At 35.7% G+C, this 27,668-nt stretch overlaps 2 protein-coding genes across 2 annotated transcripts; both read right to left on the bottom strand.

Annotated features, from left to right (window-relative positions):
• Nucleotides 1-12,379: 12,379 nt before the first annotated feature.
• On the bottom strand, nucleotides 12,380-17,240 carry nhp2 (NHP2 ribonucleoprotein homolog (yeast)). The gene is made up of 4 exons (XM_041801435.1): nucleotides 16,962-17,240; nucleotides 14,980-15,049; nucleotides 14,739-14,844; nucleotides 12,380-12,870 (listed from the first exon to the last, which is right to left on the bottom strand). The coding sequence occupies exons 1-4, from the start codon at nucleotides 17,125-17,127 to the stop codon at nucleotides 12,745-12,747; spliced, it is 468 nt and encodes a 155-aa protein (XP_041657369.1). The 5' UTR covers nucleotides 17,128-17,240; the 3' UTR covers nucleotides 12,380-12,744.
• A 1,861-nt stretch (nucleotides 17,241-19,101) lies between these two features.
• LOC121519161 (cornifelin homolog B-like) lies at nucleotides 19,102-26,175 on the bottom strand. Its single transcript, XM_041801978.1, has 4 exons — nucleotides 26,124-26,175; nucleotides 20,279-20,385; nucleotides 19,804-19,961; nucleotides 19,102-19,466 (listed from the first exon to the last, which is right to left on the bottom strand). Exons 2-4 carry the CDS (start codon nucleotides 20,382-20,384, stop codon nucleotides 19,344-19,346), a joined length of 387 nt encoding a protein of 128 aa, XP_041657912.1. The 5' UTR covers nucleotide 20,385; nucleotides 26,124-26,175; the 3' UTR covers nucleotides 19,102-19,343.
• Nucleotides 26,176-27,668: the final 1,493 nt, after the last annotated feature.

The following is a 27,668-nucleotide window of genomic DNA, read 5'->3' as shown; positions in this document are numbered from 1 at the left end:
TTTCAGCTTAAAATACCACAGTAACGCCAAGCACACATTTGTCAGAGATTGAGTCTGTTTGCTTATGCAAAATCAAACACAATTAATATAGATCAAAAATGAATGATATTTAATCATGATTAGTCTAAATTAATCCACAGCAACCCTGTGATTAATCTGATTAAAAGTTTTAATCGTTTGACAGCACTACTTCTAACATTTGTGAAATCAAATCATTTAATGATCGTTAATGATTTTTGAAATACTTCATATTCTAAAGCCTTTTTATTTGATTGTTTTGTTTTGTTCAGTGAAATTTTCTTGCATTTTGTGAATTGTGTTTTTTGTTTTTTGATGTTGTGGCGTATAATTAAAATAAAAATATGTACGTGAAATATTTGACAAATCCTGAAATGACTTTATGTTTTCTTTTTTACATTTCAACCTAAAATGTCTAATTCTGTGAAACTAATGTTAAATTTTTTTCTTAAGTTTTAAACATTTAATGTGTGAGTTAACATTTTTAATGTTCTTGTATCATCTGAATGTGAAAATACTCCATTCAATAATCTCACACATTTCTACATGTTTTTTGTCTCACAAATTATTTTCAAGATTATAAAATTTGTTTTTGAATAACTGAAATATTTGATGTTTAATGAAATCTTTTGTGTTTAATAAAGCTTTTTTTTTTTTTTTACATTGGGTGATTTTACAGCAAACTTTTCAACACTGTAAAACTGTTTTCTGCATTTACTGAAATATTTCTCATTTGATAAATACTGAAATGTTTTATGTGAAATATTCATATTAAAATGTTTTGGATTATGAGGAAATGAATATTGCATTCACTATTTTTTTGGAGTTTTCAATAACTTATTTCGACACGTGAATTATTTTAATGTTTTTTGCTACATGAAATTATTTACATTTTTGTTTTTAAATAAATGTCATTAAAGCTTTCATGTTTCATAAAATGTTTTGGTTTTTAATAGCATTTGTTATTTTGTAACATTATCATTTTAACATTATGAGAAATGATTTTCATAACATCAAATATTTTAATTTTTGCATTTTTAAAATACTTTTTTATATTTCATTTAACACGTTACATATTTTAATGTTTCCTGTTCAACTAAATATTTTCACCTCTGTGAATTTCTAAGTATCACTGAAATATTTCAGTGTTTCATCAAATATTCTTAAATTAGGAGAAAAGTTTCACCCTTTAAAAATCTGTTTCATCATTTTTCATGTTTTATGAAACTTTCTTGCGCTTTGAGTTGAAATGTTTTCATGTTTAATGTTAACTTTGTTTTTTCAGTTCTCGTGTAATGTCTTTGGATTTCCAGATTTGTTTATGTATTTTACATTTCAAGCAGATGTTGCAAATTTATAAACCTGTTTTTTTTTTTTCAGAAATATTCCAACGTTTATGAAATTTTTAAATGTTTTTGTAACTTTTTTATTTTAAGATGTTTCGCATGAGAAATGTGAAGTTATGGTTTTCATGTATTTTTATAATGTATGTTTTTTAATGTTGTGTGTTCAAACAAATATTTTTTTATTTGTGATGATTTTCTTACATATTTAGAACAGTTTTTAATTTTGTGTTTCATTACTTTTGTAACATTTCTTTTCATAAATTTCATCAAACTTAAATGTTTGGTACAATTGTTGGGGGGATTTATCATTTCATAAAACTTTTTTAAACATTTAGTAAAAAGATTTAAGAATTGTATGAAATGAATTGCATAGGATGATGTTTTATTTTTTATTGATTGCATCTATAAATATTTCTGCATTCAATATTTTAACGTATTTGTACATTTTTTATAGTTTTCTCTTCAACAAAATATCTTAAAGCTCTGTTTATTTTGGTCTTTTTTAACATTTCATTAAACATTTTAATGTTTTGTGAAATATTTTATGTTCCTAGTAGATATCTGGACTTTTTTTTTTTTTTTTTTTTTTTACATTTCTGGTTTCATTTGAATTTTTCATGTAAGTTTCTTTTTCTTTTTTGGTGTTACAGAAAATCCAAAATTATTATTTGAGAGCCTTAACTATCAGAGAGGAGCCTTAACTATCAGAGAGGAGCCTAAACTATCAGAGAGGAGCCTAAACTATCAGAGAGGAGCCTTAACTAACAGAGAGGATCCTTAACTATAAGAGAGGAGCCTTAACTATAAGAGAGGAGCCTTAACTATCAGAGAGGAGCCTTAACTATCAGAGAGGAGCCTCAGTCTGATTTCTGACTGATTTTAAGGATTATTTTTGTCTAATGCAGCTCTGAGATGTCAATAGAAGCTAAAAGCTTTTCAGTTTTAAAGCTGGTGTGAATAACCACAGAAACTGACTTTAAACCAGGACTAAACTTGATTATTATTCTGCTGATGAGAGGAAAAACAGAGGGATTATGATCTGATTTTAGACTTTTCATCGACCCGTTAACAACAGGAGGCTGAGCTGAACATGTGCCTTAACTCATCAGAGGACAGTTTGATGGCGCCTTAACTATCAGAGAGCCTTAACTATCAAGAGGAGCCTTAACTATCAGAGGGGAGCCTTAACTAGGTCAGAGTGTAACAGAGAATCAACGGATCTGTAGAGGTGAATCACAGCTCTGCAACTTCAGGAACAACACAGGCTGCTCTTATCCTCATTTCTGAAACTGGAATCCTGTCAGAGAGCACCGAGAAGTCTGAAATATCAGAGGAGCCTTAACTGTTAGATATGAGCCTTAACTATCAGAGAGGAGACTTAACTATCAGAGAGGAGCCTCAACTATCAGAGAGGAGCCTTAACTATCAGAGAGGAGCCTTAACTATCAGAGAGGAGCCTTAACTATCAGAGAGGAGCCTTAACTATCAGAGAGGAGCCTCAACTATCAGAGAGGAGCCTTAACTATCAGAGAGGAGCCTTAACTATCAGAGAGGAGCCTCAACTATCAGAGAGGAGCCTTAACTATCAGAGAGGAGCCTTAACTATCAGAGAGGAGCCTTAACTATCAGAGAGGAGCCTCAACTATCAGAGAGGAGCCTTAACTATCAGAGAGGAGCCTTAACTATCAGAGAGGAGCCTCAACTATCAGAGAGGAGGCTTAAACGTAAGAAATGAGCCTTAAATATCAGAGAGGAGCCTCAACTATCAGAGAGGAGCCTTAACTATCAGAGAGGAGCCTTAACTATCAGAGAGGGGCCTCAACTATCAGAGAGGAGCCTCAACTATCAGAGAGGAGCCTTAACTATCAGAGAGGAGCCTCAACTATCAGAGAGGAGCCTTAACTATCAGAGAGGAGCCTTAACTATCAGAGAGGAGCCTTAACTATCAGAGAGGAGCCTTAACTATCAAAGAGGAGCCTTAACTGTCAGAGAGGAGCCTTAACTATCAGAGAGGAGCCTAAACTGTCAGAAATGAGCCTTAACTATCAGAGAGGAGACTTAACTATCAAAGAGGAGCCTTAACTATCAGAGAGGAGGCTTAAACGTAAGAAATGAGCCTTAAATATCAGAGAGGAGCCTCAACTATCAGAGAGGAGCCTTAACTATCAAAGAGGAGCCTTAACTATCAGAGAGGAGCCTTAACTATCAGAGAGGAGACTTAACTATCAGAGAGGAGCCTTAACTATCAGAGAGGAGACTTAACTATCAGAGAGGAGCCTTAACTATCAGAGAGGAGCCTTAACTATCAGAGAGGAGCCTTAACTATCAAAGAGGAGCCTTAACTATCAGAGAGGAGCCTTAACTATCAGAGAGGAGCCTTAACTATCAGAGAGGAGCCTTAACTATCAGAGAGGAGCCTTAACTATCAGAGAGGAGACTTAACTATCAGAGAGGAGACTTAACTATCAGAGAGGAGCCTTAACTATCAGAGGGGAGACTTAACTATCAGAGGGGAGACTTAACTATCAGAGAGAAGCCTTAACTATCAGAGGGGAGCCTTAACTATCAGAGGGGAGACTTAACTATCAGAGAGGAGCCTTAACTATCAGAGGGGAGCCTTAACTATCAGAGGGGAGACTTAACTATCAGAGGGGAGCCTTAACTATCAGAGAGGAGACTTAACTATCAGAGAGGAGCCTTAACTATCAGAGGGGAGCCTTAACTATCAGAGGGGAGACTTAACTATCAGAGGGGAGACTTAACTATCAGAGGGGAGACTTAACTATCAGAGAGAAGCCTTAACTATCAGAGAGGAGGCTTAAACGTAAGAAATGAGCCTTAACTATCAGAGAGGAGCCTTAACTATCAGAGAGGAGCCTTAACTATCAGAGAGGAGCCTTAACTATCAGAGAGAAGCCTTAACTATCAGAGAGGAGCCTTAACTATCAGAGAGGAGCCTTAACTGTCAGAGAGGAGCCTTAAACATAAGAAATGAGCCTTAACTATCAGAGAGGAGCCTTAACTATCAGAGAGGAGCCTTAACTATCAGAGAGGGGCCTTAACTATCAGAGAGGGGCCTTAACTATCAGAGAGGAGCCTTAACTATCAGAGAGGAGCCTTAACTATCAGAGAGGGGCCTTAACTATCAGAGAGGGGCCTTAACTATCAGAGAGGAGCCTTAACTATCAGAGAGGGGCCTTAACTATCAGAGAGGGGCCTTAACTATCAGAGAGGTGCCTTAACTATCAGAGAGGAGCCTTAACTATCAGAGAGGAGACTTAACTATCAGAGAGGAGCCTTAACTATCAGAGAGGAGCCTTAACTATCAGAGAGGAGCCTTAACTATCAGAGAGGAGGCTTAAACGTAAGAAATGAGCCTTAAATATCAGAGAGGAGCCTCAACTATCAGAGGGGAGACTTAACTATCAGAGAGGAGCCTTAACTATCAGAGAGGAGCCTTAACTATCAGAGGGGAGACTTAACTATCAGAGGGGAGACTTAACTATCAGAGAGAAGCCTTAACTATCAGAGAGGAGCCTTAACTATCAGAGAGGAGCCTTAACTATCAGAGAGGAGCCTTAACTATCAGAGAGGAGCCTTAACTATCAGAGAGGAGCCTCAACTATCAAAGAGGAGCCTTAACTATCAGAGAGGAGCCTTAACTATCAGAGAGGAGCCTTAACTATCAGAGAGGAGCCTTAACTATCAGAGAGGAGCCTTAACTATCAGAGAGGAGCCTTAACTATCAGAGAGGAGCCTTAACTATCAGAGAGGAGCCTTAACTATCAGAGAGGAGCCTTAACTATCAGAGAGGAGCCTTAACTATCAGAGAGGAGCCTTAACTATCAGAGAGGAGCCTTAACTATCAGAGAGGAGCCTTAACTATCAGAGAGGGGCCTTAACTATCAGAGAGGGGCCTTAACTATCAGAGACGGGCCTTAACTATCAGAGAGGAGACTTAACTATCAGAGAGGGGCCTTAACTATCAGAGAGGAGACTTAACTATCAGAGAGGAGCCTTAACTATCAGAGAGGAGCCTTAACTATCAGAGAGGAGGCTTAAACGTAAGAAATGAGCCTTAAATATCAGAGAGGAGCCTCAACTATCAGAGGGGAGACTTAACTATCAGAGAGGAGCCTTAACTATCAGAGAGGAGCCTTAACTATCAGAGAGGAGCCTTAACTATCAGAGGGGAGACTTAACTATCAGAGGGGAGACTTAACTATCAGAGAGAAGCCTTAACTATCAGAGAGGAGCCTTAACTATCAGAGAGGAGCCTTAACTATCAGAGAGAAGCCTTAACTATCAGAGAGGAGCCTTAAATATCAGAGAGGAGCCTTAACTGTCAGAGAGGAGCCTTAAACATAAGAAATGAGCCTTAACTATCAGAGAGGAGCCTTAACTATCAGAGAGGAGCCTTAACTATCAGAGAGGAGCCTTAACTATCAGAGAGAAGCCTTAACTATCAGAGAGGAGCCTTAAATATCAGAGAGGAGCCTTAACTGTCAGAGAGGAGCCTTAAACATAAGAAATGAGCCTTAACTATCAGAGAGGAGCCTTAACTATCAGAGAGGGGCCTTAACTATCAGAGAGGAGACTTAACTATCAGAGAAGAGCCTCAACTATCAGAGAGGAGCCTTAACTATCAGAGAGGAGCCTCAACTATCAGAGAGGAGCCTTAACTATCAGAGAGGAGCCTTAACTATCAGAGAGGGGCCTTAACTATCAGAGAGGAGCCTTAACTATCAGAGAAGAGCCTCAACTATCAGAGAGGAGCCTTAACTATCAGAGAGGAGACTTAACTATCAGAGAAGAGCCTCAACTATCAGAGAGGAGCCTTAACTATCAGAGAGGAGCCTCAACTATCAGAGAGGAGCCTTAACTATCAGAGAGGAGCCTTAACTATCAGAGAGGAGCCTTAACTATCAGAGAGGAGCCTTAACTATCAGAGAGGAGCCTTAACTATCAGAGAGGAGCCTTAACTATCAGAGAGGAGCCTTAACTATCAGAGAGGAGCCTCAACTATCAGAGAGGAGCCTTCTTTGTGGTCTAAATTCAGGAACCACTGGGGCCCTTATAGGTGAGGGATGAAGAGGCTTTTACTCCTACCACCAGCCCACATGGGTCCATCATCCCGTCCTCATCATTTGTGACTTCCTGATGCTCGTTGGTGCAGAGCTTATTATTATTATTATTTCACCAGGTTACCTCCATAACTGTCAGGACGTCCCGTGTCTGTCTGTACTGGGTCGTGTCCCTGCATGCCGTTAGCCCGTATAAAAACGTCCTCCAAAAACAGCCAGAGTGTTTTTTCTTTTTGACGGTTCATGAATAAAAACGTCACCAGAGACAGATCAGCGATGAACCAGAACACCAGACTTTTATCTTCACATCAAATATTTAAACAGCTGATAGAAATGATCCATCCTCACCTACAGTTGGAATATTCTGTTCTTTTGTTTTGCATTTTTTTTGTTGTCAGTTGAACTGATTTTGCATTTTGTGAAATGATTTTCCAATTACAAGCATTTTTTAAATTTAATATTCTGACATATTATCATCCTTTCTTAAAATATCCTTTATTTTTTGTATAGTATAGTATAGTAAAAAACAGACTTGTTATTATGGCAATGGTGTTGGATAATTTGTGGTGTGGTCAGGTGTCCTGGCTTATGCAGTACATATTATTCTAATCCTTTATGTTATTAATATATATAATAATAATAGTAACGTAGAAGCTTGTTATCCTTAAATTATCAAACTTACTGCTTTACAAAAAACTGAAAAAATAGTAAATCACATTAATATTTCTTGATTAATATGTCAAATTATAGTTATTTACTTGCATTCCTGAAGAGAAAATGAGTTTTAGTAGTTGAATGTTATGCTTGATTCATTTCTGACTGCTCAGAGAAGCCCAGTGAGCCGGCTCAAATTTGGGTGAATTCAGTTTGAAATTCCTCATTTCTGTTCAAAATGGTAAAACGTGGAGAGCTGACTGAAAATGAAAGAGTCCGCATTAAAGCACTTCATGATGTTGGATGGTCTCAGACAAATATGACAGGTGGTCTAATACATTTGTTAAGCACTCATATATATATATATGTATATATATATATATATATATATATATATATATATATATATATATAAACAATGATAGTAGAAAAGAATAGTAATTTTTTTTGTATTTACACATACATATATTTAAACGTGTATACACACTTCAACATCTGATATGTTGTTTCTGTTCCATTGTGAATCAAATCTGGGTTCATGGGATCTACAATCACTGACTTCTGTTTTCATTCATTTTTACAGCGACCAGACTGTTTTGGATCAGTGGTTTTACTCTGGCAGCTCTAGAGAGGACTGAAGTGTGAGGATGTGTTGCTGAGGGCTCTGTGGTTTTCTGTGGCTCATAAAGATGATGGACTGCTTCCAGTCAGATATAAAGCCGTGTTTCATCGCCCACGCTTTAATCCTCTGTTGAGTTTTGCTCAGAGGCACGTCAGCAGGCAGCACGGCGGCCTGTGTGGTCGACCCGCTAACCGCCAGGCTGACGGCTGGATACCTCACATTTGCATAACGCCACACACACACACACACACACACACACACACACACCCACACACACCCCCCCCACCTACACACACACACCTACACACACAGGCATGCACACACAGTGGCCAAAAGAGACAGAGAGATGATCTAGAGCTGAGGAGTCCTGCTCTTGGTTTATTTTCATGGTAAAAAGGTTCTCTGTCCTGATTGGCTGACAGATAAAAATGAACAGGTGAGTTTTACCTGCCGGTACGCTGACAGCTCTAATGAAGACGACCCGTATGTTCCCGCCACGGCTGTTGAGGTGAAACGGACCCTGAGCCCCAGCTGGTACCAGCACGCTTCTGCAATGATCCCTGGAACCTTTTCAAGAACTTTAAAGGGGCATTCCGTCAAAATTCACACTGAAAGAAAGACACTGATCAATAAAGGACTAACAGCACCACCTGGTGGTTAAACACCTCTATGACATTAACAGTTACAGGACGATTAACCCTGTACGCACTGGAATCTACGGCGCCTTTGAGGAAAACTAACCGACAGAAGAACAATTTCACTGAATGCCACAAAACATTAAACAAGATCAAGAAGATTTTTCTTTCATTTTCTCAGACGTCTCTGACTTTCCATCAGTTCTTTAATTTGTAAAATATCTCTTCATTTAGGGAACTTTTTTTTAATGTTAAATTCTGACATTTTCTGATTTTTTAAAAATTGTTATTTTCATTGTGAAATAAATTAACATTTTGTAACCGTTTTGATACTCTGTCACATATTTTTCTATGATTTGACTTTTTTTTTTTTACATTTTTATGATTTTTCTTTTTTTAATAATTTGCATTTTATTAAATATATTTCTATATATGAATAATCTTTTCCATTTCATTGATATTTTTGGTTTCGTTAATACTTTTTCAAAGATATTTCACAGAAATTTTTTAAACATTCTGCAAAAATATCTTGCATTTTTTAACAATTTTGTTTTTGAAATTATTATTATTTTTTTTATTTTATTTTATTTTTGAGGGGTTAGGATGTTGCTCATGTTGTACGTTTTTCCAGAGGATTCTGTTTTGCTTGTTTGTGTTTGTCTGAGGGCTTATCATCCCTTTACACAGATGTGAAATATTTTCTGGATATTGTTGGGTTCCGAGCATTATTTTTTTTACATTTTTGAATCAACATTTTCTGCATCTGATGGTTTTTTATAAATCATGGGATTATTTGTGTTTATTTTCACATATTCTCATTTTGAGAAATCTTTTCATGTTTTATGGAAGTTCTGGTTTTACAGAAGTATTACAATTCCCTCATTTTTATTTTATCCCTCTTATAAATTCTCGGAGGTGTTTTTGTTTTTTCTTCCTCTTTTAAACCCGTGTTATTCTCTTTTTTTGTCTACGGTTTCCGAAGCTCTCTGCTCTGATATTTGGTCGACGTGTGTGAACGTGCCCGACTAAAGTGGAATCTTCTTCCTGTTTTTGAGCCCTCGGGGTGAAAGATGATCCGTCCACACCTCCACCTGCCGACCAATCAGGCGAGGACTGGAAACGTTGAAAATCAGTTTACTGACAATTGTGTCGCCTTCTCAAAGACGCCTTCACCTTTCCTCTGAAACAAACACTGCAGCAGGGGACCAGGACCTCAGAGACCACCTCTACTAGTGGAACGGGGTCCTAACCGCATGAGCCGTCTTTGGGGGTCTGATCCAGTTCCAGGTCCCTGAAACACCTTTAAAAAATTTAAATTTGTACAGTTTGATTTTGGTATTTAAAATGTGCTTGTCTTATAATTATTTCTATTCTTTAAAATTTTAAACTCATTTTACATTTCCTGATATTAACTGTGGCATTTTGAATGTGAGGTGAAAATCAAACTTTAAATTTATGGTTTTTATTTTCATTCTGCTGCCCCCTCCTGATCACAAATGGAAATTCAGCTTCAGAAAATGGTTCGACGCTGCCATCGTGTGACTGTTTTCAGACTGAAAGTTCACTAAAATGTTCATAAAACACGACTAAAAATAGAAGGCACCGTGTTTTTAATCAATCAATACCAGCGTATTATTTTACTTCCTGAGAATACATTGTTTTGTATTTTTAAGGTTTAAGTCTTTTATTTTCATGATTAAATTCTGCTAAAAAGTAAAGGTTAACTATCTAAAAATATGTACATGAGCAGCTGTAACCACCAAACTCCTCACAAGGACATGGAGAGTAACAGAAATAAAATGTGAAAATCACTTCTATGATAATATTTTGCTGACATTGGGCAAAAACCTCCTATGTCCAAATTCACCACTATTCAGAAAGCAAAAATATGATGTTTCAAATATTTTAACACTGCATGTAAAAAGGCTAAATCTTTTTCAACACTTTTATTGGTTTGAAAATCATAAAAACTCTCTGACAGATATCAAATGTGACCAACAGCACCGCTTTATCAAAAACATGAAAAAGGGAGATTTGAGGTTTTGTCCAGAGTAGTGATTTTTACTTTTAATGCATAAAGATTTTGTAAACTGTTTTCCTGTAGTTTGGGATAAATGCATTTTATATTTATTTTCTTTGAAAGAAAGCATGATTCTAATAATGACATATCTGGGTAATTCTGAGAAAAAAACATGATTTTATCGGAATATGGAATTTTAATCCTAAAGCTTTTGACAACTTTACATGAAAAGCATTTTCTCCTTGGATGTTTTACCCCTGCATTGATTTTATAAATCAATCATGGTCAATATAATTTGACTTTTTGACAAAAAACAAACAAACAAACAAAAAAAACAATAAAACAAAAACTCTCAAGTGTCAAGGTGAAAACAGATTTCTATAAAGTAATGCCAGTTAAATAAAAATCTGCAATGTAAAATAAGTGACCGCATAAATATTCACCCCCTTTTAAAGTGACTGACCTAATCCAACAGAGGTCCAGACAGTTAGTGAAATGGGGATCACCAGAGTGCAGTGAATGTGTCTCAGTGATTGTAGTATAAAGACACCTGTGTCTGGAAGGTCCAGTCACTGGTTCATCAGCATTCCTGGCTACCATTACACCATGAAGACAAAAGAACACTCAGAAAAAAGGTTATTGAAAAATTTTAGAGGATGGAGACAAAATCATTCCCAAGGCTCTGAACATCCCCCAGAGTTCAGTTAAATCCATCACGGAGAAATGAAGGAATATGTCACATGTGTAAATCTGCCTAGATCAGACCGTCCTCACAAACTGTGTGGGCGTGCAAGAAGGAGACTAGTGAGAGAGGACACCAAGACACCTATGACTACTCTGAAGGAGTTCCAAGCTTCAGCAGCTGAGATGGAGAGACTCTGCAGACAACAACTGTTGGCCGGGTTCTTCACCAGTCAGAGCTTTATGGGAGAGTGGCAAAGAGAAAGCCACTGTTGAAGAAAACTCAGATTCAATCTGGACTAGAGTTCACCAGAAGGACTGTGGGAGACTCCATGGTCAAGAGGAAGAAAGTTCTTTGGTCTGATGAGACCAGAATGGAGCTTTTTGACCATCAGACAAGACGCCAAACACTGACATCAGCACAAACACACCATCCCCACTGTGGAGCACAGCGGTGGCAGCATCATGCTGTGGGGATGCTTCTCAGCAGCTGGCCCTGGAGGGCTTGTAAAGGTAGAGGGTAAAATGAATCCTGGAGGACAATCTTATTCAGTCTGACAGAGAACTACAGCTTAGAGAGGATTTATTTACCAGTAAGACAATGAGCCGAAGCATACAGAGAAAGCTACTTATATCATTTATACTGACAAGAAGGGGTGAATATTTATGCAGTCACTTATTTTACATTACATTACAGATTTTTATTTAACTGACATTACTTTGTAGAAATCTGTTTTCACTTTGAAATTAAAGAGGGTGTTTTGGGTAATTTTTGTCAAAAAAGCCAAGTTAAATTGGCCATGATTGATTCATGAAATCAATAAAGGGTAAAAAAAAATCCCAGGGGTCAGTGCATTTTATAGACACTGTAAATAAATGTCAGTTTGACATCTTCCCTGATCACGTTTTCTTAATTTTGTTTAATTCAAAATAAATTTCAATGTTGAGAATCAGCTTTTCTCAAACTTGAAACAGAAACTTAAGCAGCATTTGGTCCACTTTTGTTAAATGAAAAGACTTTAATAAAAAATTCTATGTTAACGAATTTAACAGCAGAAACAAAGAAAAAAACAAGTGGATCCACGTTCAAAAACTCAGCTTTTTCATACATTTGAGGCTCCTTTTTGTTTCTTTTTTATTAGCCTGGCCATATTATGCCTCCACAGCAGAAACTCTAAAAACATAAAGGACCACTGCTGCTGTCTAGGTTCAGTAGAGACTCTTTAAACATGAAAATATCTAAACCTAGCCATGGTTTGAGAATAAACTGGTCATTATCATTAATCAGTACTATAAAAACAACTAAAATAATATCATCATTTTCAAGGCTGAAAATCACATCTTTATTGCCCTGCTGTGAGGGTTATCAATCTAAATGACCAGAGGGAAAAACTCTGATTAGAAAAGGCACCAAATGATTCATTACTCTCTGAATGCAAAAATAGAAAGCTGATGTTAATCTAAACAACCTTGTGTGACGTTCACAGACTCAGACGGCCCCGGACAATGTTAGCCGAGCTTAGCACAAACACTGGAAGCGAAGGGAAACTGCTAGCCTAGCCTCAACATCGGACACATTAAATGCAGTCTTATTTACATTTCTTCAAGTTCCTGAACAAGATGAGGACAGAGAAACCTAAAAAAATGGCACTGAGAGGTAAAGGAGGGGTCCCAGGATGATGTCTCAGAGCGGTTTAGGTAGGCCGCTCACCTCCTGCAAACACTCGTCATAGGCCTCTTGATAGTCCTGATGAGGCTTGATCAGGATCACACACGTGGGCCGCTTAGAGCCCGCCGATGAACCCAGATCCTGTCAAAACAGACGGGAAAAATCAGACTCCTTCCACCCGATCACATTAAAGACAAAACACAAAAATGATCAAACTTTAATTAGCCTTGAATACCGGTCTAAATAATCTGTAAATATCACCCTATATCAGCTGTAAATATCAGTCTATATCAGCTGTAAATATCAGTCTATATCAGCTGTAAATATCCGTCTTTATCAGCTGTAAATATCAGTCTATATCAGCTGTAAATATCAGTCTATATCATCTGTAAATATCAGTCTGTATCAGCTGTAAATATCCGTCTATATCAGCTGTAAATATCAGTCTATATCATCTGTAAATATCAGTCTATATCATCTGTAAATATCAGTCTGTATCAGCTGTAAATATCAGTCTACATCAGCTGTAAATATCAGTCTATATCATCTGTAAATATCAGTCTATATCAGCTGTAAATATCAGTCTATATCATCTGTAAATATCAGTCTATATCAGCTGTAAATATCAGTCTATATCATCTGTAAATATCAGTCTATATCAGCTGTAAATATCAGTCTATATCATCTGTAAATATCAGTCTATATCATCTGTAAATATCAGTCTATATCATCTGTAAATATCAGTCTGTATCATCTGTAAATATCAGTCTATATCATCTGTAAATATCAGTCTATATCATCTGTAAATATCAGTCTATATCATCTGTAAATATCAGTCTGTATCATCTGTAAATATCAGTCTGTATCATCTGTAAATATCAGTCTATATCATCTGTAAATATCAGTCTGTATCAGCTGTAAATATCAGTCTACATCAGCTGTAAATATCAGTCTATATCATCTGTAAATATCAGTCTATATCAGCTGTAAATATCAGTCTATATCAGCTGTAAATATCAGTCTATATCATCTGTAAATATCAGTCTATATCAGCTGTAAATATCAGTCTATATCAGCTGTAAATATCAGTCTATATCATCTGTAAATATCAGTCTATATCAGCTGTAAATATCAGTCTGTATCATCTGTAAATATCAGTCTATATCATCTGTAAATATCAGTCTGTATCAGCTGTAAATATCAGTCTATATCAGCTGTAAATATCAGTCTATATCATCTGTAAATATCAGTCTGTATCATCTGTAAATATCAGTCTGTATCAGCTGTAAATATCAGTCTATATCAGCTGTAAATATCCGTCTATATCAGCTATAAATATCAGTCTATATCAGCTGTAAATATCAGTCTATATCATCTGTAAATATCAGTCTATATCAGCTGTAAATATCAGTCTATATCAGCTGTAAATATCAGTCTATATCAGCTGTAAATATCAGTCTATATCAGCTGTAAATATCAGTCTATATCAGCTGTAAATATCAGTCTATATCAGCTGTAAATATCAGTCTATATCAGCTGTAAATATCAGTCTATATCAGCTGTAAATATCAGTCTATATCAGCTGTAAATATCAGTCTATATCAGCTGTAAATATCAGTCTATATCCGTGTAAATATCAGTCTATATCAGCTGTAAATATCAGTCTATATCAGCTGTAAATATCAGTCTATATCAGCTGTAAATATCAGTCTATATCCGTGTAAATATCAGTCTATACCAGCTGTAAATATCAGTCTATATCAGCTGTAAATATCAGTCTATATCCGTGTAAATATCAGTCTATACCAGCTGTAAATATCAGTCTATATCAGCTGTAAATATCAGTCTATATCAGCTGTAAATATCAGTCTATATCAGCTGTAAATATCAGTCTATATCCGTGTAAATATCAGTCTATACCAGCTGTAAATATCAGTCTATATCAGCTGTACACGTCGTTCAGTTTATATGTTGCAGTGAGCTAACATCCTATCTCTGGTGTGTCTCACCACTTTAGAGGGGATGTAGGCGTAGGGTAGGTTCCTGTCCTCACACATGATAGGAAGGTGACAGTAAACGTCGATGGGCAGTGTGTCTCCGGCCAACACCACGATCCTAAGCACATTAATAGAGAGATTGGTACACAGTTGAATTCACACTTCAAATCACTGCTGGTCAGTACAGTCCATGATTCTGCTAAAAGGTTGTTCACTGCTGATGGGGAGCAGGAAACAAAGATGGCCGACTAACCCCTTTTCTCCTTTGTTGATGAACTTCTGGACCTCTTTGACTCCTCTGCGAATATTTTTTACTCTGGCTGCTGCAATGTGGAAAAAAAAGAAAAACAAATTAACAATCATCAAATCAGTCTCTTATTAACCCAAATCAAACCAACACTCTTTCTGCTATTTAACTGATCAACAGTATCAGTAGAATCCTAAACACCTAAATTGTTAGCATTTCTCACTTTTATGAAATATATTTTTTAAATACATTTCTACATTTTTATCTTGTGAAGTTTCAGACCTTGTTTTGGGAATTCTCTATTACTGTTTTATGTATCTTTAAAATGTTTTTGTCTTTCGTGACATAAATTGTCATCTGTTTTGATTTTTCTGCCATCAAATTTTGTTTTTACTGATTATAGTTTTCAATTTCTTTAATTTTATAATTTTTTTATTCATCATTTTGTGACTTTGTGTACTAAGAAACATGTGTTTGATATAATATTAGACAAAAGACAACCCCACCTTTAAAAAATAGCAAACATGACTGAATGTACATTACTACATCACTGAATTATTCAGTGTTTACAATGTCTAAGATCTGATCTGCCTTCTTTAACTTTAAATCCAAGTAAACTTAGGTCTACAGCCCTGAATTAGAATTTTAACAGAAATCACCCCTAACCTGTAGATCAGGGGTGTCAAACTCAACCACAGCAGGGGCTGAATTCTGAATTTGGTTCTAACTTGAGGGCCTAACAAGGTCAATATTTTACCTAAATGATTTTTGGGCTTAAAAGGTTGACATGATAAGTTAAAAACTTAAAATCTGAGATAAAAATTCAAATTTATAAGCTTAAAAGGTAAAAATACGACATTTAAAGTCAAAGTACTGTTTTTAAAAGGCAAAATGTAAAACAGAGTACTGAAACCATGATTTTTAACAGTTAAAATATGAGACAAAAGTCCAAATCATGAGTTTTAAAAGTCAAAATATGAAATCAAATGAAAATCACGAGTTTTAAAAGTAAAAAATTGAGATAAAAGTCAAAGTTAGGAGTTGAAATCAGCAAAACAGAGATAAGATTCAAAATCATAATATATAACAATCAAATATGAGATAAACATCCAAAATATTAGTTTAAAATGTCAAAATATAAAATTAAAATTCCGATTCATGAGCTTCAAAATTCAATATATGAAACATTAAAAATCATCGCTTTTAAAGGTAAAAAAAAAAAGAGATAAAAATCAAAATCATGACTTAAAAAGATCAAAATAAGGTTTAAAATTCAAAATTATGAATCTAAAAGGTAAAAATATAGGGTAAAAGTAAAAGTTATGAGATTAAAAGGTTACAGTATGTAATAAACAGTCAAAACCATAACTTTTAGTCATAAGTGTGAGATGCAAAATTGAAAAAATAGAGAAAACAGAAATTTCTCCTACGTTCCTGACTTTTTATCAAATTATTTTTACTGTTTTCTTTTTCTAATTTTATGACTCATTAAGGGTGTTATAAATTATCACGGTTAAGTTTAAATTTTTAAACTGGAGTAAATCTGCAGACCTCATACTGGTGGGCCAGTTATAATAAAAATATCTTATAATCTGGTGGGTCAGGTATAACTGTGCCATGGGCCGGATTTGGCCCCCGTGCCTTGAGTTTGACACCCCTGTATCAGAAGAACAGACGGGGCTGCTAAAACCATCAATAACTCCTGATTGTTGCGGTTTTAGTCGATCATTTATCAGCCGAATTATTATAAAGAACCCTACATAAATATACCAACTGATTTTCTGACCTGATTCAGCAGCAGAGTTTGCTAAAGGGCGGTTTAGTTTAAAATCAGCCGATCTTTAATGGAGTTTGTTGATTTCTGACAGTAAACATCTAAATCCATCAGATTTATGAGAGTTTGAACCATTACAGCCAGTCTGCCTCATTCATTATTCTTCACACCCTCCTATACAGCATTATAACTCCATGATATGTTCGATTTTTACCCTTTTTGACGCATTTGTAGAGCTTCTTGCTGAGTTTTTTGGAGGCCAGTGGTTGAGCGATCGGGTTGACGTTAGCGATGAGGTCCTGATACGATCTCTCAGCTCCATCTCCCGCCACAGCCTCCTCCACATCCGCCGGATGTTTCTCCTTCTTCGACTTTGTCATTTTTAAAATAAAAATTAATGAAATTACGATCGATAACCGATCAGTGTTATTCTGATGAGACTCCTGATCACGCTGTGAGAAGACCACACGTGTTTGACTTTCTTCTTCTTCTGTTAGTCTGAACACAGAACAGCAACAGCGCCCCCGGCGGGCGGGAAGGTAAAAACACAGTACACAAATAAACAAATAAACAGATAGATAGATAGATAGATAGATAGATAGATAGATAGATAGATAGATAGATAGATAGATTTTACCCTTGTTCAAGTCTTTTTTGTAAAAAAAACAAAAACAAAAAAAAACCTCAGTTAACACTGCCACTCTAACAATTTATTTTATTAAGTTTGAGATAAATTAAACATGTAGCAGAGAAACATGGTAGAAAACGTGTACAATATTAAAGAAATACTTTTGTAACAATCATAATCATAAAAACAAGCATTACGTGGAGAAAAGTTTCATAAATATTATTTTTAAAAAAATGAAATACTTCTTCAAAAAGTGATTTAGTGATTAACATAATATGCAAATAAAATTCAAACATAAAAATGTAAACAACCTTTAAAGGCTTTTGTTTGATCTTTTCTTTTTTGGTTTGGTTTTTATGAGTTTGTAAGTGAGTTGGATTGACCTTTGGCTTCTTGGTTGTTATTCTGTGTTTGACTGGATGATGGGAAGGTTACTTGTTTGGTTGGTTGGCTGGTGGTTTTTCTTGCTGGCTGGTTGGTGAGTTGTTTTCTTATTGGCTGGCAGGTTGGTTAGTCGTTTTCTTATTGGCTGGCAGGTTGGTTTGTTTGTCACTGGCAAGTGTGCCATTGGATGTTTGCTGGCTAGTTTGGTTGGTTATTTGTTTATTTCTTTTTGGTTGGTTGGTTGTTTTTTATTGGTTGGTTGGTTGGTTGTTTTTTATTGGTTGGTTGGTTGGTTGTTTTTTATTGGTTGTTTTGTTGGTTGTTTTTTATTGGTTGGTTGGTTGGTTGTTTTTTATTGGTTGGTTGGTTGTTTTTTATTGGTTGGTTGGTTGTTTTTTATTGGTTGTTTGGTTGGTTGTTTTTTATTGGTTGGTTGGTTGGTTGTTTTTTATTGGTTGGTTGTTTTTTATTGGTTGGTTGGTTGTTTTTTATTGGTTGGTTGGTTGGTTGTTTTTTATTGGTTGTTTTGTTGGTTGTTTTTTATTGGTTGGTTGGTTGGTTGTTTTTTATTGGTTGTTTGGTTGGTTGTTTTTTATTGGTTGGTAGGTTAGTTGTTTTTTATTGGTTGGTTGGTTGGTTGTTTTTTATTGGTTGGTTGGTTGTTTTTTATTGGCTGGTTGGTTGTTTTGGTTGTTTTTATTGGTTGGTTGTTTTTTATTGGTTGGTTGGTTGTTTTTTATTGGTTGGTTGGTTGTTTTTTATTGGTTGTTTGGTTGGTTGTTTTTTATTGGTTGGTTGGTTGGTTGTTTTTTATTGGTTGGTTGTTTTTTATTGGTTGGTTGGTTGTTTTTTATTGGTTGGTTGGTTGGTTGTTTTTTATTGGTTGGTTGGTTGGTTGTTTTTTATTGGTTGGTTGGTTGGTTGTTTTTTATTGGTTGGTTGGTTGGTTGTTTTTTATTGGTTGGTTGGTTGGTTGGTTGTTTTTTATTGGTTGGTTGGTTGGTTGTTTTTTATTGGTTGGTTGGTTGGTTGTTTTTTATTGGTTGGTTGGTTGGTTGTTTTTTATTGGTTGGTTGGTTGGTTGTTTTTTATTGGTTGGTTGTTTTTTATTGGTTGGTTGGTTGGTTGGTTGTTTTTTATTGGTTGGTTGGTTGGTTGTTTTTTATTGGTTGGTTGGTTGGTTGTTTTTTATTGGTTGGTTGGTTGTTTTTTATTGGTTGGTTGTTTTTTATTGGTTGGTTGTTTTTTATTGGTTGGTAGGTTAGTTGTTTTTTATTGGTTGGTAGGTTAGTTGTTTTTTATTGGTTGGTTGGTAGGTTAGTTGTTTTTTTATTGGTTGGTTGGTTGGTCATTTTTTTATTGGTTGTTTTTCTTGCTGGTTGGTTTGTTGTTGTTATTTATTGGTTGTTTGTTGCCTGGTTGGTGGGTCATCTTTCTTTTTTGTCTTTGAAATTGAACGTCTCATAAATGTTTGATGAAAACATCAGAATGTGAAGAAAAGAAATCACAGTTTGTAACACACAGGTTAAACATGTAAACATTTAAACTCTGATTAATAAGGACGGACAGGAAGTGATGATGTAATCAGCGGCGGATGATGTCACTGAGCACGGTGGGAAGTTTCCGGCTCCTCATCTCTCTGGAGATCTGACACCAGACGCATGGCGGACAGAAGGTAGCACACACACAGTCTCTGCAAAGGCTGCCCTGTAGTCCACACACACACACACACACCCACACCCACACACACACACACACACATGAAGGGAGACAAAATATATCAGTAACACAGGGAGTCATTACATCACATTTCCTAAAATAGATCGGACATCCTGAAAAATATATTTAAAAGAACAGATTACGGATTCAAAACGTGGTAACAACATGTTGAATCAAAATACACTTATCTGGTTTGGTTTGGATGGTTGTTAGATGGTTTTTAAGGTTTGTTGATTGGTTTGTTTGATTTTAGTGATTTGTGGTTGGTGTGGGTGTTGGTTGGCTAGTTTTGACAGCATGAACACATGAAGAGTTTTGTCCCCACCTTAATGCCGTAGCGGTGGCGTACAGAAACCCTCATCGACATGGTGATGGGGTTGATGCAGCCGCCACAGATCTCCAGCAGGGGGAGACAGAGACACTGACCATAGGCTTTAGTGGTGATACAGGCGAAGCACGGGCAACACCAGCAGGCAAAACAGCCTGAAACACAGTCAGACACTCACATGAGAGGATTCACACACGCAAAGAGGAGTTTTTACACCTGAGGACAAGTGTTTTAACATCTGTGTGTGGTCAGAGGGTCAACAGTTTCAATAACGTCCACACAGAAATGTTGTCACTCCTCTTCCACACAGCTGTCCTCTTCTAAAGGGTGTCATTTTTAAAACTTCCTCATACTTACATCACAATGACTGAGACTGTTGTAGAGTTTTTAAACAGATCAACATTTAATATTCTATTTCCATCATGTCTATTTAACTGTCAGTGAAACAAAACTATAAAAAGTGAAAGCTTACATTCAGGGATGTCCTCGCAGCAGTCACAAATCCCAGAGCTCCACTCGGAATCCCCGGAGGAAAAACCCAGACCTGGCTGAGGCTGAGTGACCACGGGCCAGCTCATCCTGGAACACAAACCAGAGGCTGAAACCTGCACATGACAGCGAATAACACAAATACATCCAAATACAACACACACAAATACATCCAAATACAACACACACAAACATTCAAATACAACACACACAAACATTCAAATACAACACACACAAATACATCCAAATACAACACACACAAACATTCAAATACAACACACACAAATACATCCAAATACAACACACACAAACATTCAAATACAACACACACAAACATTCAAATACAACACACACAAATACATCCAAATACAACACACACAAACATTCAAATACAACACACACAAATACATCCAAATACAACACACACAAACATTCAAATACAACACACACAAACATTCAAATACAACACACACAAATACATCCAAATACAACACACACAAACATTCAAATACAACACACACAAATACATCCAAATACAACACACACAAACATTCAAATACAACACACACAAATACATCCAAATACAACACACACAAACATTCAAATACAACACACACAAACATTCAAATACAACACACACAAATACATCCAAATACAACATACACACAAACATTCAAATACAACACACACAAACATTCAAATACAACACACACAAATACATCCAAATACAACACACACAAATACATCCAAATACAACACACACAAATACATCCAAATACAACACACACAAATACATCCAAATACAACACACACAAATACATCCAAATACAACACACACAAACATTCAAATACAACACACACAAACATCCAAATACAACACACACACAAATACATTCAAATACAACACACACAAACATTCAAATACAACACACACAAACATCCAAATACAACACACACAAATACATCCAAATACAACACACACAAATACATTCAAATACAACACACACAAACATTCAAATACAACACACACAAACATCCAAATACAACACACACAAATACATCCAAATACAACACACACAAACATCCAAATACAACACACACAAATACATCCAAATACAACACACACAAACATCCAAATACAACACACACAAATACATTCAAATACAACACACACAAATACATTCAAATACAACACACACAAATACATTCAAATACAACACACACAAATACATTCAAATACAACACACACAAATACATTCAAATACAACACACACAAATACATTCAAATACAACACACACAAATACATTCAAATACAACACACACAAACATTCAAATACAACACACACAAATACATTCAAATACAACACACACAAATACATTCAAATACAACACACACAAATACATTCAAATACAACACACACAAATACATTCAAATACAACACACACAAATACATTCAAATACAACACACACAAATACATTCAAATACAACACACACAAATACATTCAAATACAACACACACAAACATTCAAATACAACACACACAAATACATTCAAATACAACACACACAAATACATTCAAATACAACACACACAAACATTCAAATACAACACACACAAATACATCCAAATACAACACACACAAATACATCCAAATACAACACACACAAATACATTCAAATACAACACACACAAACATTCAAATACAACACACACAAACATCCAAATACAACACACACAAATACATTCAAATACAACACACACAAATACATTCAAATACAACACACACAAATACATTCAAATACAACACACACAAATACATTCAAATACAACACACACAAACATTCAAATACAACACACACAAATACATTCAAATACAACACACACAAACATTCAAATACAACACACACAAATACATTCAAATACAACACACACAAATACATTCAAATACAACACACACAAATACATCCAAATACAACACACACAAATACATCCAAATACAACACACACAAATACATTCAAATACAACACACACAAACATTCAAACACAACACACACAAATACATTCAAATACAACACACACAAACATTCAAATACAACACACACAAACATTCAAATACAACACACACAAATACATCCAAATACAACATACACACAAACATTCAAATACAACACACACAAATACATCCAAATACAACATACACACAAACATTCAAATACAACACACACAAACATTCAAATACAACACACAAATACATTCAAATACAACACACACAAATACATTCAAATACAACACACACAAATACATCCAAATACAACACACACAAATACATTCAAATACAACACACACAAACATTCAAACACAACACACACAAATACATTCAAATACAACACACACAAACATCCAAATACAACACACACAAATACATCCAAATACAACATACACACAAACATTCAAATACAACACACACAAACATTCAAATACAACACACACAAATACATCCAAATAGAAAACACACAAATACATCCAAATACAACATACACACAAACATTCAAATACAACACACACAAACATTCAAATACAACACACACAAATACATCCAAATACAACATACACACAAACATTCAAATACAACACACACAAACATTCAAATACAACACACACAAACATCCAAATACAACACACACAAACATTCAAATACAACACACACAAATACATTCAAATAAAACACACAAATAAATTCAAATACAACACACACAAATACATCCAAATACAACACACACAAACATCCAAATACAACACACACAAATACATCCAAATACAACATACACACAAACATTCAAATACAACACACACAAACATTCAAATACAACACACACAAATACATCCAAATAGAAAACACACAAATACATCCAAATACAACACACACAAATACATCCAAATACAACATACACACAAACATTCAAATACAACACACACAAACATTCAAATACAACACACACAAATACATCCAAATACAACATACACACAAACATTCAAATACAACACACACAAACATTCAAATACAACACACACAAATACATCCAAATACAACATACACACAAACATTCAAATACAACACACACAAACATTCAAATACAACACACACAAATACATCCAAATACAACACACACACAAACATTCAAATACAACACACACAAACATTCAAATACAACACACACAAATACATCCAAATACAACACACACAAACATCCAAATACAACACACACAAATACATCCAAATACAACACACACAAATACATCCAAATACAACACACACAAACATTCAAATACAACACACACAAACATTCAAATACAACACACACAAATACATCCAAATAGAAAACACACAAATACATCCAAATACAACACACACAAATACATCCAAATACAACACACACAAACATCCAAATACAACACACACAAATACATCCAAATACAACATACACACAAACATTCAAATACAACACACACAAACATTCAAATACAACACACACAAATACATCCAAATAGAAAACACACAAATACATCCAAATACAACACACACAAATACATCCAAATACAACATACACACAAACATTCAAATACAACACACACAAACATTCAAATACAACACACACAAACATCCAAATACAACACACACAAATACATTCAAATAAAACACACAAATAAATTCAAATACAACACACACAAATACATTCAAATACAACATTCTAATCATTTCTGAGGCGTTCAGATACCGAGTAGGAATCTTTGATATAAATCAAATAAATGATCAAATTTGGTTCCATGCAAATTTACTGTAAAATAATAAAATATTTATTAGGCCTGTTGACACAAACGCGTGAACACTCATGATTAATCCGGAAAGCTTAACACGTAAAAAAACTAATAACCCAGTTTAATCATATGATTAAGTTTGGCCACAACTTCCTCCTGTAGTCCTCCTGTGTGGACGTTTGCCTCCCTGGGTTGAAAAGGTTAAAAGCGGGTCAAACGCAGCCAGCAGTGCTGAGTGAGGAGACAGACCCAGGTCTGCTTCACAGCAAATCTGGATTTTAAAAAGCTGCCTAATAGAAGTCTGGATAAAACAACAGTTGTGTGTACATACTAGTGATGAACTGTCTTTAAAACGAAGGACAACGAGTCTGAAGTACCACCTCCGGGCAAAATAAATCTTTGCTAATGATAGCAATGACGCTAACAACAACACAAGATCAAGCCATGATAGCTAATGTTGCTAATGTTAGCAAAGACGCTAAAACAACACGGGATCAAGCCATGATAGCTAATGTTGCTAAGGTTAGCAAAAACACTAAAACAATATGGGATCAAGCCATGATAGCTAATGTTGCTAATGTTAGCAAAGACGCTAAAACAACACGGGATCAAGCCATGATAGCTAATGTTGCTAATGTTAGCAAAGACGCTAAAACAACACGGGATCAAGCCATGATAGCTAATGTTGCTAATGTTAGCAAAGACGCTAAAACAACACGGGATCAAGCCATGATAGCTAATGTTGCTAATGTTAGCAAAGACGCTAAAACAACACAGGATCAAGCCATACCATCGAGCTACAGTGGCGCAGTCCAACAGTCCTGGATTTGTCCCCAAAACAACAACATCTATGCTAACTAATGTGATCGCTAATGGGTTGCCAGAGACTGCAGACCATCAACATCGCTGATGACAACGGGCTTCAAGACATCATCCGGGTCGCCTCAGATGACCACAGAACACCTACGAGAACTACTGTCACAAGAATCCCTGAACTGCATGACAGCTAAAGGTAACTACAGTAGAGCAGCAGGCCCAATTTTTTTGTTTTTTTTTTAATTTAATGGTCAAAGTCATCCTAGAAACATGTCCGTGTAAATGCTGCCTTTAAATGTGGATCCCTGGACTACAGTGAGTCATTTTGAACATGCACTCCTGCATAGTTCTTAATGGATAACAGTTTAGAACGGATGATATCAATGCCTTGGGAAGGTTCTTTACAGCTAATTGGTATTGGCAGATATGAAATTAGATTTCTGACAGTATTTACAACCAATATACCTGGTGTGAACAAGCACACCCACAGATTTGTCTGGGCCCCTGACAAACCCAGAGATTGTTCCCTCCTCAGCTGTGATTTATTGATGATATCCGTGTGTTGAATCAGCAGCTTTGGTGTTAGCTATGCTGGCTAACAGCTCTCTTACTTTGGAGCTTATTTAAGCTCTCATCGGGTTTTGATGTTGGAACGATTTATTTGTGGTACTTTTTAACCCACTTTCACCACTTTTTTCCCAGCCATTATTGCCACATCTTTTCATCATTTTACCCCTTTTAACATTTTTTCTGCCATATTTTTACCACTTTTTGCCCACTTTAACCACCTTTTGCTATTTTTTGCCCATGAAACTTTTTCTGGTACTTCCAGGTCATGTGGCTGTCCTTCTCTCTACGTCACGGTAGAAAACCAGAAGAACAAAACAGAAACAGAAAACAGTGAAATGCCCTATCAAAATAAAATATACAATGGGACCTTAAAACCAAAACTGTGATGATGAATCAAACAGGTGTGATATTTATGAACAGTGATCTCAGGTTAAACATGTTAAATATTCTTCCACTTTAACTTTAACATTGATCACTTTCAATAACAGAAATGATAAATACTTCAGTGGATAACAGCCACTGAAGACTGCTGAGTCAGACTTTTTCAGTTCAAGCTTTAAGAAACATAAAATCAGATAAAAACACCAAATGAGACAAGAACCACAGAAGAAGAAAGTCTTACCTTTGTCTGTCACACACGGAGACTGAGGACCTGCTCTGATTGGACGAGGACGTCACCACGTCGGTTTCTGAAGAACTGGTCTGACCTGTGAGAGGACATTCTCAGACTAACGTCACTGCAGCATGACAGCTTTTATTCTGAAAGAGGGGTTAAGAAGAGACACTGCAGCCCTGTGGCTTTTATTTTGAAAGGTTTTACTCACAATAAGAGCGGCACAGCAGACATGGCTTTTATTCTGAAAGGTTTAACTCAAAATGAGAGTCATATCAGCCCTGTTGCTTTTATTTTGAAAGGTTTTATTCACATAAGAGGGTCATTACAGCCCTGTGGCTTTTATTCTGAAAGGTTTTACTCACAATAAGAGGGTCATTACAGCCCTGTGGCTTTTATTCTGAAAGGTTTTACTCACAATAAGAGTCTTATCAGCCATGTGGCTTTTATTTTGAAAGGTTTTATTCACATAAGAGGGTCATTACAGCCCTGTGGCTTTTATTCTGAAAGGTTTTACTCACAATAAGAGTCTTATCAGCCATGTGGCTTTTATTTTGAAAGGTTTTATTCACATAAGAGGGTCACAGCGGCCCTGTGGTTTTCATTTTGAAATGTTTTTTTTTTTTTTTTAATAAAAAATGAGACACTGCAGCCCTGTGGCTTTTATTTTGAAAGGTTTTACTTCTAATAGGGCAGCAGCGGTTAGATTTAAGTCACCAGTGACAATAAAATCCACATAAATAAGGAAGCAGGTTGTGTAACAGTTTTTTACAAACATGTAAAATTTAGTCATTCTTTAGTGTCATGGTTTATTGTCCCCATGCTCCATTTAGAGTTTGATTTACTTGGGAACTGTTTTGGCAAAGCAGTGTTATTTATTTTATTAGATGTATGTCAAATAATTTCATCCATTGGATGTGAGTCGATCTGGAGTGTCAGGTTAGTGGTTTCCTACCATCAGGGCTTTATGTTTTAAACTTTTAGGATCCTTCAGTTGTCAACCCACAGACATACGGGACAGCACGATTACACACCCCAACAAACGATCAGTCATCCAGGACACACACTTCAGTCAGGCATTTCTACAGGCATCCCAGACAGATGCTAAATACTAGGTTTTGACCTGTTAATTATTTCATCCACAGGAAGTCACCGCTGCTCATGGCTGTTTGTCTTCACAGGGTCACAGGAAGTCTCAAGGCTTTTATTTTTAAGGGGTTTATTTACAGGAGCTGAAGCTAACAGGCTTTATTTTGAAAGTTGTTTCCTGTGATACAGAGTTTGTTGTGTTGTAGCAAGAAATTAGTCATTAGAAAAGCAAAGAAAACAGGAATATCTGAGTTACAATTGTCACAATCAGAGGAAAAGTCTGTGATTACTCCGTGTTAAATATTTAGAGTGTAAATACTTTTATTTAATTTTATTGCTACTCATTTAAAAAGTATCATTTAACACAGAAACTAACATAATAATGTGCTGATACCAAAGTGGATGAGTCTGATAAAATGGGAAGTGTTTTATTTTATTCTAAAATACTTTCTTGATTTAAATTTC

The sequence above is a fragment of the Cheilinus undulatus genome, linkage group 12, assembly GCF_018320785.1.
Source record: "Cheilinus undulatus linkage group 12, ASM1832078v1, whole genome shotgun sequence".
Lineage (NCBI taxonomy): Eukaryota > Metazoa > Chordata > Actinopteri > Labriformes > Labridae > Cheilinus > Cheilinus undulatus.
The sequence above is the reverse complement of the archived record's forward strand: the minus strand, read 5'-3'. Positions and strand labels throughout refer to the sequence as shown.